Below are 19,207 nucleotides of genomic sequence, written 5' to 3' on the forward strand. Positions count from 1 at the left end.
TGTTCTATATTTTACTTTACAGTTATTTAATAAAATATAAAGATATGTATTAGAAAGCATATTTATGTTTCTGAACATCTACTGAAATTCTAATAGCCTAAATTCATCATTTTGAATATAATGTGCTATGATATCAAAACATATGGTTGATAAAGGATGAAAAAAAGATTAAGAAATGTCAGACAAAAAGAACGTCCACATAACAGGAAGACATGACATTTTCATCTTTATCAGAGAAGTTACACATGCCAAGATATTTGGTGAAACGTGCTGGGTGATAAAAATGGAGGAGTGACAATGACAGGTTTCTTGAAGAGTTTATTCTAAGCAGAGTTAGGAATGCTGGTGATCTTTGAAACTGAACAATGTGTCATCAGGCAATACGACCATGTGACAACTGTGCATCACACACAGCTACTTTAGTGTTACTAAATTCAACATGAGCCCAGGTTGTGAGGGGATGAGAACCATTGCTTTCTACTGTAATCACAAGCTACATGTTCAAAGTGTTAATAACAAATACTTTTACTTATTTCATTTATGTAAAATATAGAATATGGTTGCTATAGGCAACATATTAGTTTCACATACAGAAGTTGTATTTGTGCTTCACCACTTTTCTTTGACATTGCCAGAGGTTTGGTTTTTTCTCATTTTTCATTGACTGAAGCCAATTATTTCCAGTCCCTGACCACTTTAAACCATGAGAAAATGGATTTAAAGTAAGAGGAATTCTTTGGAAGCTGTTACCAAAATGTGTTCTTTTTAAGATAAATTTACTTCATATGAATGTTGTCAATCTTAAATCAATGTAATTTAAATCAGTTATACATTGATGTGATGGATGTGTCAGATCTTTAGTCAGATCACTACATGCAAGATGTGAGAAGGTGTGTTAATTTAATCAATGCCAGCCAAGGCTGTAGCATACATACCAAGTGATTTTACATGCAGGAAAGGAGCAGTTATGGAAATGAAACAAATAAAAAAGGCAAAATATTGCAAAACAAAATATTTTATTAGATGAAAACCAAACTATATGCAATTTATATTAGCTATATTACATTTTTATAAACATTAGTGAGCATTCTCTCCAAAACATTAAGGCAGTGGCATCAATTTCATTATCCCAAGATACAACATTTAAAAAATAGATACCTAAGTGACTTCCCTTAAACATGCACCAGACATCAGTAATCTTTACAGGAATTTCAGCTTGGGTTCAAACATAATTTCTGCTCCATTTGAGAGTTTGCAACAGAGAGAATCTCTTACTTCAAGCTCTAGCACTCTGAATTCTAACAGCTCATTCTGGTCTTTTGCATCTTGCATCTCATTCTTCAACTGATGCTCTTCTTGTTCCATTCTGTAAATCTGTGAGACAAACACAACACAGTAACACCCTGTAAGCACTAGAAAAGACACTGCAAAGAGTTACAAGCCATGTGTTTAGACAAACTTAATTATTTCAGTTTTTCATTACACATCGATAGATGAAAGATAAAAAGGAACATCACATCAGAAAGTATTTCTGAGAACTGTGAGCAGAAAATGATCAATGTTCTCAGAGTAATAATCTGGAAGTAACATAAAAGTGATATGAATATTGTATCTAACTAAGTTAAGCAGTAGAAGTTTTATTTTAAAATCCAGCAAATAAAACTGAATTACATTAACATTTGAGTAGACTCTTCTCATTGTCTTTGCCTAATTAGACATCTAATTTTTACAGTATATGAAAGACAACAATAGAGTGGTTTTAATGACTACTTTTTAATTTTCCAGAATTTTGCCTTGGGGCACTAACAATGACAAAATAGAAATTCAATACTGGCTATTAATTATGCCAACTAATAGCTTTGGTCTACTGTCTAGTTTAACTGGGAAATCTTTTTCTTTGTATGAAACTAAAAAGAAGTGTAACATAGTACTTTACATAATGTACTTTAACATTTAAAACATCCATTTAGGCATCCAAATAAATTAAACCTGGCTGTAGCGACTTTTAGTCATGATTTTTTATTTGGTTATCTTATTCCTATTATATTAATATTAAGCTACTAATTAACAAAATTAGTTCTTTGATTTCCTGAGTGAAAGCCAACTTTCCCACCACTATCAAAGAAGAACAATGCAGATGCTCAACTCTGAGTATCTCAGAGAGTTAATATAATGAGCATAAAATCAATCAGTATTACTTAACATTTGGAAAAACTATAAAAAGGTTGAAGGGAGCAGGCAATTTTGTTAGTGGTCAGGACAATAATAATTGTTGTGTAACTGTGTTTCTGTGGAAACTAGAAACATCAGCCAGCTCGGGATCTACTGGTGGCTATACATGTAATTCCACAACAAAGAGCAGCTTCGATTCCTGAAGAATCTAAAGGCATACTGGTACTTTAACCAGAGCCTTTTATTTGAATTTCTGTTCCTGGCGAGCAATAAAGCAATTTCATGCTGATTTTATAGTACTTAGTGTGTTCAATTTCTTTTATGATAAAGGGCAGCAATGGTGAAAGTATACCCACATACCTTCTCTAGCAACTCCTGATTTGTTCTAATTAACAGCTGCTTTTCTTCTACCCATTTTGAATCCTGCGAGGAAGAAGAGAATTAAAAATACATGTATTTTACTGAACAAGACAAATGAATGACCACAATAATTAGAAGATTGCAGAAGTCATTGTACATTCAAGTACAAAATAGTCACGCATTGAAAAACAAAGCTATCATAAATATTTCAAGGATGTACAGCATTTTATACTACAGTGAAAATAAAAGTTCTTTCATTTCCTGTAGCAGTCTCTTGTTTCCTAGTATGTTCCAGCTATGTTCCAGCTAGCATGTACTTTAAAATCTTTACATGTAGCAATTATGGGTCACCACAGCTATATGCTTTATGTCATTTTAAAAACATTTATTTACTCAACTGAACTCAAAACTATTGCTTTCCATTGCAAAGGTTTGGGAACTTTCTTGCAAAATCATCCCATTTTAAGTGGTGCAATGCAAATCCAACAGGAGTAAGGGAAGAAAACCCTTTAATTACCCCAAATGATCAAAAAAAGCTTCAGCAATGTAAAGTTAATTATCCTCTGCTAAAATTTTGAGAATCTCGCTAATATACAGTGCTTGTGACAAGAAATTCAAGGCTGTGGAGGAAGGGAAGTGAGGCAAGAGATTGTATACTCAGTTTGGAGACTGTATTTCTAACTAATCACTTGTTCCAAAACACTTCTTTCCTTTTAGGTTTTCCGATGGCTACAAAGGCCTCATCAAATATCCCTTTAAAGAACCAAGCTACAAAAACTCATGGCCAGGCATAGCTGGACATTCAGATTTAATGGATTATAACAGTCAAATTTGCTCTTGTTTTTCCTGTAGAGAAAACTGTTTACATAACCTTGCTCATGCTGCTCTAAAAAGTTTAACAAAACACTATCCAACACTTAATATGCCATGCTAATTCTAGATCAAACTATCTTCTAGATGCAGGTGATGATTTATTTAAAATCTAAATGCCTTCACTAAAGTATTAAGGACATTACATTCTTTTTTAGGAAGGTATTTGCACACTGATGTTGCACAAGGAATCAATGAAATCTGGATATCCCAGCCCATCAAATATCCTTGAAATGTCAATCTAAAGCATCGTCATACTACATTCACTGCAATTAGCATTTTTAAAAAAAGTTTAGTTTTTCTACCTACTGTCCCCTACAATTTCATATTCTACTTTTCTTTCTCTTTTTTCCACTCATACACAAAAATGCATTTCATGTAATAAACAAGCTCTTCATGGTTGTGATGTTATAAGAGTAACATACTAAAATGACTACTGAAAAGGCAAAACACTTGTCAAGAATTTTTGAGGCAAGTGAAAGTAATGTTGAAAATAAAATCTGGTATCTAGTTTAGTAAAACTAAAACTGAAAACTAGCATTTTACTAAGGTAAAGGAATGAACAAAGAGTTGCACACACAGACTTAGGGTGGATATCCCAATGCATGGATATGGTAAACATACCCACATGGTAAGGTCCCACAGCTATGTCAGATCTGCAGCTTCAACTACTCCAGTTCACACAAGCAGAAAATGAAGATCAATCTGCTCTACTGATAATAAATTTCTGTGTCTTTCTTGATGGAGTCCAACTACCCTTCCTGAGAAAACCTGAACTCCAGCAGAATTGTATTTACACACCAGATCAGTGAGACAGTTAGGCATTCATCCATCTGGCACATTATATACTCCAGTATGTTTAGATTTATTACTTATTATTATTACTTATTACTTATTACGTTTATTAGTATTTTTTAATAATTTCTTCACTTAATAGAAAGTTTCTTATGCATGCACCTCAATGTACCTGGCAGAACTGGATTATTAGTTTTGTGTTACTACTGGGGGAATACTGACAGGTCCAGCCAGAAAAGAGATTAACAAAAGCCATTGACAGTTACTTTGAAATTACACATAACTTGTTACAAACCAAGCTTCCTGTAATTTTTTAACAATAAGCTTCTAATCTCATGCTCTGAATTTGACTTCAGGGAAATTGTAAAGGTCTTTGCTACTTCTGTTTCCTAAAGCTTGTAAAGTAAGACTAAAATTTTCTGGAATAATACACTTGGATCTTTTGATTCATTATTTCCTTTACAAACACACTTGAGGGACTGGCTTCCAAAACAAACACTTCACATTTATTGTTAAATTATCATCACTACCATGACCATCTAAATGACAAAGTAATAATAATTAAAAAAAAAATCACATAGTGCACAAAGAATTCAGTTTATCACCACAATCATTTATTTTGTTGAATGTAAATACTAACAGGTCAGGAGAACCAAGCAGGTGCTAGAGCTCCCAGGAAGACATTGTGATCCCCTCTGTGGAAAGCTAATGCTCAGCCCACTAGAAACAACATCACAGTGCTCCTTGTCACATCCCTGTTCACCTTCTCAGGATTACTGAGAGATATGAAGTTGAAAATGTGGTTCTGAATTTCAAAGTGATAACTAATTAAATTCTAATTTCCAGATGTACCTTTTTGACATAACACTCTGAAGAAAAATCACAGAAGTAATTCCTTACATGGGCATCCAAATTCATGCCTCTTATTTACATATACAGTACTTATATTACACACTTTAACAATCAACTATTTTGTTAATATTTTCAACAACACAGCAATTTGCCCACAACATCTTCCTCATCAACACACCAAAACAGCAGCAGTAGATGCTTGAGAGGTCTTTGGTTTCATTTATTCTTCCAGAAGTTCAGTGGGCCATCATTTTTAGATTGATAACATATTCTCAATTTTTAGTAATATTGTATTTACATGGAATTCACTAAGCAAATTGAAATTTGTTTGGAAGCTAGCATAAATTATTTTTGCCCTTAATTTGAATATGGTCCCCAAAATTTGCATTTTTACAGAATCTTACAAAAAATTTTTCTTACAAAGAATAAACCATAGAAATAGTGTTATCATTCATCTGGCATGATATGTAGGTTGGTTGTGCTCACTGCTACAGGATCATCAGTCTTTGAAACGTAAATCTATAGCTAGTGCTATCTTATTTTATTACTTTAAGCTACCTGCAATCTTAAATTCTTATTTCAAATAAAAAAGCGTAAAATAACATCTCCCCAGTTCCTACTGTGTGCTCTAGCAGTTACACAAATGAACAACTTGCAAATGCATGCTCATAACTCTTAATCAGACTTCCTGAGGGCCCTAGACAACATTAAATATGCATCAGTAGATACATCTTTGGTGAGTATTTACATATATTATATATACTGAAGCATAAGGCCTGATTTTACTTTGTGTGATGGTTTGGGAATCTGAAAGCAATTGGCTCCTCTGAGACTTCAAACCCAGGAGAGTAACACCACAAGTGGCTTCCAGTAACCTGACAGGCTCAGTGTTCATATCTCTAGTGTGTCTAAAAGCTAAGGGGTTTTCTTAATTTTTCTTTGGTACACACCAAAAAATATTCTCCAGTGTATAGAATATTTAGAATATATTAAAATAAATATAGAATATTTATTTTACTAGAATTTATAACAAATACTAACAAAATGGAAAAGAGGCAAAAGGCCTTCACCAAATGACAATGGGAACAGAATGTGCATGTACACATGGTTATTTTGATACTATGCTTTAGTGTATTATGTGTTAGAAAATGAGTCTGTAATGACATTTTCTTAGGCTGCAAAACCCTTTCCTTTATTTAAGCACCCTATTGCTGCAATGGCAATTAAGCAGCATCATTCACACCAACACACCAGTAAGCAACGAAGATGGCAAGGGCACCACTGCATGCAGCGCAGAAAATGATGTGGTAGAGGACATTGAGAGAGCCTTTTACCTGTCCTTTCTCGATTAGAGCTTTCTCCAGGTCCTCAATTTTTGCCTGACACCTGAGAAGATCAGCTTGCAGTTGTTCACGAGTCTGGGGGGGGAAAGAAATCAAAAGTAAAGATATTTTCTACTACTTTATGGGCTGCCCAGTCAGCTTTTAATGTTTTTCAATAAAATAATTGCTTTTGTGTTTATGTTAAAAAATATTTGAAGCTGTCATTTTAACTTCCTAGTTTTCCTTCCTAGCCTAAAAAGATGTTAACATCACATATTCAGTGACAAAGTTCTTACCAGGGGAAGAAAAAAATAAATTTAGGAACTGAAAGAGCTCTAAGAAGCTATTCATAAGCTTTAGCAATTTAAGGCAACTGGGGGAAAAGGGACAAGGAGAAAGAGAATTGCATTCAGCACTGAAAAAGGCCTTTAGGTAAATACAGTATATTGACCCCAAATAATTTACATATCCCATAAAGAGCATACACTGGTCAGTTTTCCTCATTTACACAATTATTACACTCACCACTACACTATAGTAGGTATTACTCCCTAAGTCCAGTGATGCCCTAAAAGGGACTGGATCCTACAAGGTGCTAAACAAAAAAAAGATATAAAATAAAGCAGGTTTCTGGAGACCCTCAGGCACGGAGGCTCCTTGAGCTACTGCAAGTACTTTTCCCCCCCTGCTTCAGGTACTTTTTCACCCAAGCAGTTTAAATATTCCTACAGGGATTTCCTCCTGCAACTTTTCATCTTTGCATCCTTGTTCACCTTACGCGTCATCTAAAAGTAATAGGAAATGTTCATCCCACCAAAATAAACCATGCAAAAAGCTAGTTTCTGACTCACTCAAGAGATGGATTTGCAGGGATGCAAGAAAAAACCCAAAATGCCACTTAAAAGAAATAACAACAATTTCCAAGTCTACAAAAAGTACAGTCTGTAAATGCCTGCCAAATAAAATTTTAAAAAGTCCATGAAGGCAAAGAAAATATAAAATGGCATCTCATAATTGTCAAATAGATGAGTGCCCCAGAAATCTTACTCTAATAGTAGATGGAATTATTCCCCCCATCCTAATTCTATCTTGAGAAGTGATCTCCAAAGTCTATTGCTTTCCTTGGCTAAGTGTCCTACTTAAAAAGAGAGTGTCAAAACTGACTAGGCTTTTGTAAGATGCTGAGAACTCTACAAATGAAACCATAAAGCAGTAATTCTACTATTATAAGAACTATTATTTCAAAGAAAAAAAATTAAAAAGAAGTTTAGCTTGGTTGAATCCTTTCTCACCAGTAATTTCTAAACACATTAAAATCATTGTCCTTCTGCATTATTACCAATATACTGCAGTGGCACAGTACAGTGAAGGCCAAAAGTAGTAAGGCAGTAACATGTAATAATCCACAGTATTTAATATGTTTCTCCATTTTTGGGGTTTCGGGAAATTGTAGAGGGAAGAAGATGAGGGTTTTTTTAACTGCTGGCTCATGTTCGACTTGGTGTCCATCAGGAGCCCCCACTTCTGTTGTGCAAAACTGCTTTTCAGTAGGCCAGAACTAAGATTTGGGTAAGATTTTTGATTCAGATTTTGGTCAGATTTTTAATATACTCATATGATGAAAGTACCTAAGTACTTGTAACAATCTATCCTGTGATTCACTTAAAATCCATCATGTTACTATCCAAATTGCAGGTTCCAATGGGTTATCACTTTCATAGCACAGAAATCTTTAATATATTATACACTCTAGAATAAAGTATAATGACATCTTTGTTCTGATTGCACCAGATGAATCTAAATTGTCACCTTACTGATGATACCCTCTAATCCTCATTGGGATTTGTATCTCACTGACCTGCAAATACCTCCTGCTATTACTAATTGCTTCATGTTTTCCTATTATTTCAGATTCGAAGGCATTTCAGTTAAAAAATTACCCTTGCTTCTCTCTCTGCATCCAGGGTTCCACCAACTTGTTCTTGGAGCAGTGCATACGCCCTTTGCAAAGCTTGATACTCTCTTGTTAGCTGGCAAAACCTGAGTTCAGCTTCTTCTTTAGGCGTGCTCTTAATAAAGAGGAAGAAAAAAGAGGGTTTGTATAAATATATACAATAATGAGTTTGTATAGAAGACAGACTCACAAACATAACAAGCAACACAACTCATACTAAATCCCAAAGTTTAATAAAAGTATGAAATCCTAAATCAAGTGGAAAAGAAAGGAAGGAAGGATGATGAGTAACTGTGTCTACCACACAATTTAAGGACAGTGTAAGTTACCATATGAGGCAGCAATGTATAGAAATGGGAAAACTGTCGAGGGAAAGATGAGAGGAAACAGTTTTGTGCAACACCGTCTTCAGCAACTGCAGAGCCACAGCAGCTTCAGGAGGTGTTCGTTCTATTTCTCATGCAGTCCATCCTTCCCTATCCTTACACTTATTCCCTACAATGCCAGGATAAAGCACACTGACACAGAGGTTACATTTCAAAAACTGTAAGGTATTTTCTTAGATTTATTCTTTTAATATCAAGTATTTGCAAAGCCTTTATTTTCTTTGAATTCCAAGCCACTGACTTTAACACGTATAAGGTCTTTCCTATACTGCAGAGGACAAGAAATGTCCTCCACTTTAATTAATCTTTGCTCCAGGAACTTGAGTTCTAAGGAAGAGAGATTAAAATATTATTAGATATTAAACCTAGGGGAAAAAAAAGCTTCTTCTGACTGAGGAGTATTAGGCAGAAGTTAGTGAACAAGAAAGAAAGATGAAAAAGAGCATCTAATTCGTGCTTTGTCCTCACGCACGCAATCTTCCAAAGTAGGCCAGCAGCACTGTATATCACAGAGCTGAGACAACACATGTCACTGGGTATTTACTACCCATGATCATTTAAGCCTTCATGAATTGCAAAGGTCTCTCTGAGCATTGTGAGCAAAGAAAGAAAATCCTGATTGTATCAAAACAGTCAAATAAATTATAAGGTTGAAAGGCAAACTATTGTCTAGTAAGTATTGACTTTTGGCAAAGCAATGTGCCTATTCATTTTCTTTTGACTAATAAGAAAGAGTTTGAGAAAAACAATTTTATTTCTCAGCCCAATATCTGTCAAATTTGTCAGGCAGAATATTATCTTATAATTTTTACTGAAAAGTGTATATGTTACCAGATTTGAAAAAACCCAAAGGAATTCTCTGCCAAATCTTTCACAGTTCATGTGGTACAATAGCTGAATAAAAGTTTGTATTTATACTTCAACAAATAGAAGGAAGAACGAATCAGTTTCTACTTACATCTTCCAAGTCTTCTTCTGGTGTTGCTGGTGTCCTGTCTGTTTTATCTGTGTTGTATGAAGTTACAGAAGATGTTTCCGAATCAACAGATTCTTCGTCAAATCCAAAAAATGTCTCCACAACATGCCTCTGAAAAATTCAGGTGTTTTAGTTACTAGCAAAACAGATTAAAAGCCCCAATGACCCAGTAAGCAGTAACGAAGGTCTTCTCTGATGATTATTTTAGTATTTAGGAAGAAAGAAATGTCCCATTATAAACTCTTGTTCTCTAAATGAGCTACTTTTTCAAAATCATTTATGTAAGAACCTCCAAGAATGAAACTGCATATAGCATAGAGATGAGGTAAATGCCAATAGAACAATGCTTTAGCAAAACTATAAAACCTAACTACCAAAATCACATAAATCTTACAAGATTCACAGCAGAGAATTCCAGTACCTGTTCAGAAGAAAGTAAGCCAGTACAATGCAACATATAAGATGTGCAACCAAAACAAAAAAAGATATTTGGGAGACCAATGTGGAAAAAATTTAATTGTTCATACTGATGGCAAAAATAAAAAAAAAAGAAAAGAAATCTATTTTGGAAAACCCTACTTGAAAGTATAAATTAATGCTTACCATTTATTTTTTCAATATCATCATTCTCATTTTTTTTTCAAAAAGTTTTCTCCAATACTATGTCTAACCAAAAAGACATGCCTAGGGAAAAATAGCGTTTCACTGCGGACTTTAAAAATTTTACACATTATCAATTAAATGCATGCTCAGAAAAAATTAGCAGCCAGTGCAAGTGAGTACAATATCAGTTGTGAAAAATGTGAGTTTCTTATATAAACATACTCATAGAAAGCAGCAAATTTCCATGGAAATTCAACTGTTAAAAAAAAAAATTGCTTATAAATGTAACTAGAAAAAACAGGTCTTTAACTGTTATTAATCAATAGGAAGCATAACTTTTTACACCACACCAGTATTCTAATAATCCAACACAATTTCAGAGAAGCAAGAAAATTGAGAATATTTTTAAAAGGGTGTTGCTGAAAAATGGAGTCAGGTTATGAAGCAGCCTGGACAGGGAGGCTAGTGGAGAGAGGTGGCTGTAAGAAGATGAAGAATGATCTGTTTATCCATCCCTATATGTTTTGCCACTGCTTGATACTGAAGAACAGATCTTGATGTCACAGTTTGTTGTTTGGGTTTTTTCAAATATAAATCACAGGTTGTCTATGAGAAGATAATAGCTTATTCAGTAAAACAGTCACAAGGATTAAAAAAGTTATCAACTGTTATTAATTCTGAACACCATGAAGCCTATATTTCAGCAGAGCCAAACTGCCTGAGTGGAATTGTGATCTATCAACTTAATTCATGATACTGAAAGGTTCTATTTGTAATGCCCTATCTCATTATTATTTCCAAATATTTACCTTTCCCTGCAGTTTTCCTCTTATCTACTTTATTTTTCCAGTAAATCTACGTAAATACTACCTTCTCTTTCTCACAAACCCTGTAATGCTCACTATATTCTTTCAAATCAACACAGTTCAGCAGTCAAAATACTCTGTAAGGGGTACCAAAAATCAAGCTTGTAGGTGTGACTTTTTGCCTGCATGCATGACACCATGTTCTCCATTTACAGTCTGCAGCCCTGTCACCACGGTCTGCCAGGTCACAATCTCATCACTCGTAAGCTGAACAAGTCCATAATAGTCTCACAGTACAGCTAATTCCACTCAAACTGCCAAAGACAGCTCCAAGGTCATGTCCTGAATCACTCAATATCTTTAGATTAACCCTTCAAAGAGTACTTTAAAAATTTCATTCAGAAACCCAAAACATCATATATTTTCTAAACAGACTATGTTGATTCATATGCATGTAGATAAATATGATGCAGCACACAAGGCAAAGAGCTTCGAACAACCTTTGGAAACAATTTTCCTTTTGCAAGCTACTAGACCACCACTTCATGAATTCGTAAGATCACAGTTATGGTGCTACAGTGCTGGAAAGACATTACTCATTCCTCACTTGTTTAGGAAGCACTGTGATCCTTCCACCAGGCAGAGCTATGTCCAAGGTGCTTAAGACAAACAATTCCCTGGGATAATTTAATCCTTTCACCAGTTCACCTTTCTGCCCTACTTAACAAAACAAAGGGCACAAGGAATAGGTCTAAGCTCTATTCTAAAAATATAAAGACTTATCCAGAAAGCTAATGTATTTTCTCATATTTGAATTAAAACCATTGCAGACTTCTTTTTCATAAGTAGAAAGGCTTACCATAAAAAACAAGGTATAATTAGTCCTTGGGAGATGGCCCATCCCGCTTTTTCCCTCACTGAATACTGGTTGCAGCTTACAGCCATCTAACAGTAATACTACAAATAAATACTGGAGGTTGAAAATAGGGCCAATGAAATGGTGCTACTTCAAGTTTTAGGGAAGACAAATTTGCAATCTGAGTAGCCAGCTCAACTCACCTTCCTGACTCCAAACTGATTTGCAGAAACAGTTTCATAAACAGGAAGGTACATTTTATGGAGGTAAAGAAGATAGTTGCAGGTAAACAAAACTCAATAAATTATAATGCAAGCCATATCCTCACTTTGCAGTGCAGGTAAGTTTCACTCAAAGATGTTGAGAGTAAACCCAGACCAAAACTGCACTCTCATGTTGATACTTCTATATCCTGCTCTTCTGCCCATATCTGCCTACCTGTGGATGGGGCTCAGAACCACCACAGGCTTTGGAGGATCCCAGCCAAGGACAAGCCACTCAGACAACCAAAGATTGACCAAAAGATCAGCAGACCCTCCTCATGCCTCCTCCTTCAGGGGTGTTTGGCCTCAAAATGACAAAAACACTCGAGCAAAGTTCAACCAAAATGCACTGTATTGTCTGAAGACTGACAAAGTAAGTGTTAAGTCTTGACTTTGAAAAGGCTGGTAGAAGGGACTTCTAAAAGATGGAGAACAAAACTCCAATTTATTATCATATGGCACAAAGAACACAGTACCATGAGGTCAGCAGCAGCTTAGTTTTAAGTGACAATAAAATCTACCATACCTATGGGATTTTTTTGCTACACCTCTGCTGTACAGTCACTTTTAGGTAACTCAGGCCAAATATGTGTCTTCTTTTAATCCTGCATGCACACACTCACCCACACATTTTCAAGAAGTGAAAACAAATTAGCATAACAACAGTGATTTTGATTTTAAATAGAAGTATATAGGCTAGAGAAGATACTTCAAGCAATGCCTTTTTTGTGAAAAATACTACCTGCATTTAAACATTTCACTAGTAGCAAAAGTACAGGAAAATCATGTGCATGTATCAATAAATAAACCACTTGATTATTAGATGTGAGGGAATTCTGAAAAAGAAAAAATAGTATTTCCCATCACACTAAAAAACCCCAACACTTAAAGGAGAGTTAAAAGTCAAAACTTTTAAATGCTATAAAGACTGCCTGTAATATTTGGAGTTACAAGTGAACCCGTTATTTTTAAGACTCCTTCCTTTTTAGAGAAGCTGTATATATACCATGTTGTGGACCAGATACTTTCCATAGCAACAGAGATAATATTAATAATATTTAATTATTGTGTATTACTTGTACATGTATTAATTGCTTCACGACATAATTACAAAATAGCCAGTTTTACTGTTGATCATCTAGTATCTGAAGCAACCAGCTACAAGAACTGATTCACAGCAAAACCAAAACAAATTAATTTGCAAGGGAACAGCTGTAGAGACAGAAAAAAAACATTCCACACAAAAAAGACATGTGAGTCATACAGTTGATAAACACTGTAATAAATAAGGGAGCATCAATAAATACATCAACTCCAAGGAAGATTCCAATCATGGCTCAAAAGCTGAACCACAATGGTTTCTGAAAAGTATATAAAAATGCACAATACTCACTGGATTTTTGTACCTGTATAAACTATGTTTATTCAAGTTTCATTCAAGCTTTTTCAAAAATGGGAACATTCTCAATTAACAACTTAGAGATTCCTTTATATTGGTTTGCACATTTCTTATTTCTGAATCACAACTTCTTAACTGAGAAAATAGTCATGTAAATTGCTGAAAAATTCTGATTTGAATTCTATTAAATGTCATGCATTTAATAGCAAGTATTTATCATGTGGATTTATAGCAATGTTTTCACATAGTTTTAAAGTAAAATTATGCATTAGGTCTTTATAACTCAAGTATTAATGCTTCTATTGAAGTATGGTGCTCAGTAAACATCTGAGTTTAGAATACTATAAATTAATAGTGACACATAGACTACAGTATATGCAAATTTCAATACAATCTGATTTCTCTGTTGCTAAAGCAGTTTCATTTTACATTTAAATATCTCATTTTCAGGGACCTAATCGAACATGATGAAAATGATCCAAGATATATTTCCTTGTAACACAATCAGATGTGCTCATCAGTAACTTCTTACCTTCATGCTTATATGTCATTTCTTGGCAGCCAGAAAAATACAGACACACCAAAGCACAGAGGCAGAGGAAAAAAGAAAAATATAAAACAAGAAATACGAACTCCATCACACCAGTGTGCAGGCTTTCCACTACCACAAATACAGTTCATTTATTAAAGTTTAAAAAAAAGGCACAAATCCATAGAGTCCTGCAGTTACCAAACAAGCTGGGTAAATATGTCTTACTTTCAAATGCATGACTCCATCCATCATGGAATGAATGTAAGTCCATTCCACATGTCAAAAATAAACAAAACATAAAAAATACTGTTTCTGAAGTTTCTTGGTTATTTCACAAGAAAAACTGGAAAAAGAAAATTCAAAAAAGAACCATGGAAAAATCAGGTCGCTACATTGCTCCTCCAAGCACCTTGCAAGCACAGAGGTGATAAAGCCTATCCCACTTTGCTGCTCCTTTCCTCAGGGAGCCTGAACCAGTTGCCAGTATTGTTCCATGGACTCTTATGCCCCTGGGGAATTGAAAGTGTGCTCAGTGAAAGCTACAGTAGCAACAGTAACCTAGTACACCTACAAAGCTCCAGAAATAACACTGACATCTAATTACAAAACCAAAAAAAATAAAATTAAGATTTTCAAAAGCTTCTCAGCTGAACTGATGTTCAGAGCTGTAAAGGCTACCGGATCAGCCTGGCAGATCATTCACACAAGATGTCCCAAAGATGGAGAAAGACATGCCATGGATTCTGTTCCAGGTAACACAAACAACTGCCAGGAAAATACTCATTAGGAAACAACCACAGACTCTTTAGAAAACAACCACAGACTCTCTGCAGCCAAGATCATTTCAGGAATGGAGGAAGCTGGAGTGTAAAAGCATCCCTTTAAGAAAATCTGCAAGATGAGTGTAAATCTTCACCCTGTGCACCATGTTCCTGGTTATTAGAACAAAAAAGGAATCATTCTATGCTGTCCAGAATGAGCTTATATGACCACTTTCATGAAACCTCATTCTCATGAGTTATTTCCTCTTTCACTTTGTCACAAGGAGTAGGACACATCTGGAAATAAATACAGCTCCACTAGCCAAACTGTGTTAATGCTAGTTTTGTATTTAACAAACCTTAGAAAAGCAAAGCCAAAGATTTAGACCAGTAATTTCTTTTTCCAAGTATTTGGTTAGGAGGGATTAACACATAATTTCATTACTATTCTAAACAGATTATATCATCTTTAAGAGATAAAAATCTTGCAAAGATAATAGACATAAATAGACTTATGCTGTGCATGTCTATATATAAAACAATTCATCTTAGGCTGCCTTTAAAGTCTGTGGAGAGAAACTGGCAATTTTAGGGCAAAATTCATAAGTCCTATTTAGATATCTACTTCCAACCACTTAATGTTACCACTTTGTCCAGAGTGAGATGTCTGTATCTCATGTCCGTTAGTGACATCTAACCAGCATTTTCAACACTCAGTTAAATAACTTCTACAATTCTCTGGATTCCTGATACAGGCTGTAAAAACAGAGAGGTTGAAGATGGAAAAATCCAAACTCATCTGAGTATGCACTCCATTCTACATACTGTTTAAATTAAAAACTGTTAGAAAACTGTGGGAAGCACAGCTTCCTTTGAGGATTTCGATCCTCACAGGACCATACAGGTGGCCTGGAAAGAAATCAGCCTGTATGCCAGGATTGGATTTTTAGAAGTTAACATCAACAGCGGTTAAACTCTGAGCCAACACTGCATATAAATGTGAGTAGTCTACAGGTTTATCCAATGGTAGGTAATGAGACAGTAGTATTATTGATTACTTCTTTCATTCCTTAAGGAATTAGGTCATTTAGAAAGTTTAAATATAGTTACATGTATTATTAACTATGTATTAACTATATTAACTAGTGTGTATATACGGTATAACTACTATAGTACATAAAATCCCATTACTCTTCTCTCACAACTTTCTCTTTTTTCACTTGTTTTTGTTTCATAGTCCTGCTTGTCCTTTCAGGAGATAGCATCACATAGAATTTCAAATGGTCACTGCAGCCACTGAAGAGCTAATGGACAGGGGATGGAATAATTTGTAGCAGAAATGTCTGCTACTGATTAATTTGTTCTTTCTGGTGTATTTATCATACCCTAAATAAGAAGCATACCCCGACTAACTCTGCTGCCCATATGCATACAATCCTTGCAGTAAACTTTGCAGAATTCCCCCCATTATAGCACTCTTAGCAAACAAAGAATAGCATTGTCACAAAATTTTAATGGTATCATGCCCATTCTCTCCATCCTCATGTTTTTCAACTCACTTTGGTCAATAAGGAAGAGACCACAAAAGCATCAGGTTGCTCAAGACAAAACAGGAATGGTACAGAGCCCATGTCAGCTGAAGTTTTACTAACACAGAATATTTTTAAGACATAAATGCATATTTATTGAAGTTTTCAGCCTATGGAAATTATCATCACCAGTTACCAACACCTAAAAATTGACTTAACTAGTTTTGTTCCATGAGAAACTTTACAATTTAGCAACTGATCTTACACATTTAACTTACAGACAGATAAAGGCTAATAATTAGAGAGAACTATAGAAAGTACAGTATAAGTTACATACATATATATATTTACTTTTGCATTCTGTTTTTAAAATTGCTCTCAAACCACAAACTTCCAGTTATACTACATCAAGAAAGAACAGTTTACAGTTGCTGCAAATATATTTGTCAGGATCTATTGCTATTTCTGATTTTTTCTTTTTTCCTATGCAACAGACACATCATTATTAGAAGTAGAATTCGAAGAAACTACCAGAGAAACAGAGAGTCCCAAAGGATAAATCTTTCAGAATATAGGCATTAGAGTGCAGAGCCATAAAAAAGCACCACCTGGGGGTTACCAGGAATAGACTGTGCAGAACACACTGACACAAGGCACCCATTTATGACAGAATGTATCTTAAGATACCATATAGATGATAATGATACATTCACTCTTCATTTCCATTTCTTCCCTCTTACTCCATTTCCCACCTCCCACACACATGCTCCAGGCTGCTAATGTTTAACGTCACAAAAAACATTATTCAGCAAATTACTTTAAGCACATGTTACAATAAACTTTAAGGGTACTTTCTGAAGCAAACATTTTCTGGTTTTATGATCTGCATTTTTCTCTTGAACCTTGTATTCTAGAGCAGAAAAATTACTAGAGCATAACAGTTGGAATTGTCTTACTACTTATATATCACATACAGAAATATTATTTTAGTAACATCTCCAGCAATAGTTATTTTTTAATTGTGATTTAGCTCTGTGTTGGTGTGAGAAGTTTAAAGGGGATATGTTCTTTAAAACAGAATGAGTATTTTTTGTTTGAAATCCTAGTTGTTTCAAGCCATTAAATCATTTATGCCTCAAGCCACTTGAATATTTAGGCTACAGTGGCTAAAAGTGTAATTTTATTGTTTATTTGAAACAAACCCCAAAACAACATCACTTGTGTGCAGTACTCAACATTTGAATTACCCTAAAAAAATGAAGAACTCACCAAAGTAAGTAGAAGAATTATATGGATTTTACTTATTAAGTAGAGCTTTAAATTCAGGCAGTATTTGAAATGGGTGTTGTTCACAGCAACAGTAATGCATGAAAAACCGAAGGTTTGCTCACCTTTGGAGGCTTCAGACTTTTCCTCCTCTGTTTTTTAGACCGCAATAACCGTTCTCTTTCCTAGAAGGAAAGAGAACATTTTGGTATGGGTTTGTTTTAAAACTATACTTAGATATGTCTAACACAGAGAAATATCATTAACATCTTTTTAAAGCGTCTGGTAAAGCTAACACGATGTCTTTATCCTTTTGAATAACACCATGTTACACCACACTGCACTGCAGCTTTATGCCTTTAGCAAACAAACCTTCAGCCATGTACTTCACGCATTTGATTGGAAGTTGGCAAGAAAAGGCCTTGTTAAGTACTGAGCAGAGATTTCTGACAGTTCTTTTGACTTTTACCAAGAAGCTCACTATGGAAACAGAATTCAGAGTCTCACTCCAGTGTTCAACCATCCTGAAGAAGCAGGTCAGTAGCCAAAAGTGAGTCCAGTCTTAGTAATTAAAAGTCATTATTATCAGACAATTCTGATATACAAGCATGCATATGCAGATATAGTGTTACATCTGACTTATCCTTGTAGGGCAAAAGTCTCAAATCCAAAGGCACTCTCAGTCTGTGTCAACTTAGTTGGTGTCTTTTTTCTACTCCGGTTTTGGTGCAAGATCACAATAAACTATACCATAACACAGAGAGATCATGATTGGAAATGCAAGATTTATGTTCGTCTAAATCCAAGAACACTGCCTTAAATTCCAAAGGAGAAGAGGAGGAAGAGAAGGTAAAAAATGCGAAGGAGCAAGCAAAAAAACCCCAGCAACACAGGAGGCAGGTGCTCTGTCTTCTTGGTTTTTTCTGATTCTTTCCTTAGCTCTGTGTCTTTGTTTGCAGCATCTCTATTTTTAAAAGACAGATTGCAGTTCCAAGTGCTTCTTTAGCAGTTATTGCTCACTGCATGGAATTATTCTATTTAGTAATTTGCTTTGCATTCAGTTCAGAAACCAGAAAAATAGGAAGCTCACAGTAGAAATCACAATAAAATTATTTATCAGCACATTGTTCCAGGAATTAAGTTTTGGTAAATGCAAAATAACGAAGAAAAGTACAACAACTTACATAGCACCTTGAATACACATGGTTTGAAAAATCAGGAAAAGTAATGACTGTCAAGGTAGAATGGTGTAGGTATTTCAAGCTGCAGAATAATATTTTAAGCTAAAGTCAAAACCAGACAGTTGAATCTTACACTGTCGAAGAAAAGTGCTCTCTTCTCAGATACCTAGTTAAGGCACAGTCCCTGCTTTAACTGGGGTATCCTGCCTCCAGGGTACTCCAGTTAAAGCAGGGACTGTGCCTTAACATTTGTTTGGACATCAGGCAGGTATTCAAACAAATGCACTCCAGAATGAATGAACACTTCCAAAATCCCAGTCCTTC

At 34.9% G+C, this 19,207-nt stretch overlaps 2 protein-coding genes across 2 annotated transcripts in view; both read right to left on the reverse strand.

Annotated features, from left to right (window-relative positions):
- The window catches only part of JAKMIP1 (janus kinase and microtubule interacting protein 1), a 147,479-nt gene that overhangs the window by 34,692 nt on the left and 93,580 nt on the right, over positions 1-19,207 (reverse strand). Inside the window, exons 9-14 of the mRNA XM_069014476.1 lie at positions 17,828-17,887; positions 9,670-9,798; positions 8,312-8,440; positions 6,384-6,467; positions 2,533-2,595; positions 1,276-1,374 (exon numbers count right to left, since the gene is read on the reverse strand). Coding sequence (XP_068870577.1) covers positions 1,276-1,374; positions 2,533-2,595; positions 6,384-6,467; positions 8,312-8,440; positions 9,670-9,798; positions 17,828-17,887 — 564 coding nt within the window. The remainder of the gene's footprint in view (positions 1-1,275; positions 1,375-2,532; positions 2,596-6,383; positions 6,468-8,311; positions 8,441-9,669; positions 9,799-17,827; positions 17,888-19,207) is intronic.
- On the reverse strand, positions 13,709-15,338 carry LOC138109977 (uncharacterized). Its single transcript, XM_069014475.1, has one exon. The coding sequence runs from the start codon at positions 14,250-14,252 to the stop codon at positions 14,061-14,063; it is 192 nt and encodes a 63-aa protein (XP_068870576.1). The 5' UTR covers positions 14,253-15,338; the 3' UTR covers positions 13,709-14,060.

This window comes from Aphelocoma coerulescens, chromosome 4, assembly GCF_041296385.1.
Source record: "Aphelocoma coerulescens isolate FSJ_1873_10779 chromosome 4, UR_Acoe_1.0, whole genome shotgun sequence".
In the NCBI taxonomy this organism is placed as follows: Eukaryota; Metazoa; Chordata; class Aves; order Passeriformes; family Corvidae; genus Aphelocoma; species Aphelocoma coerulescens.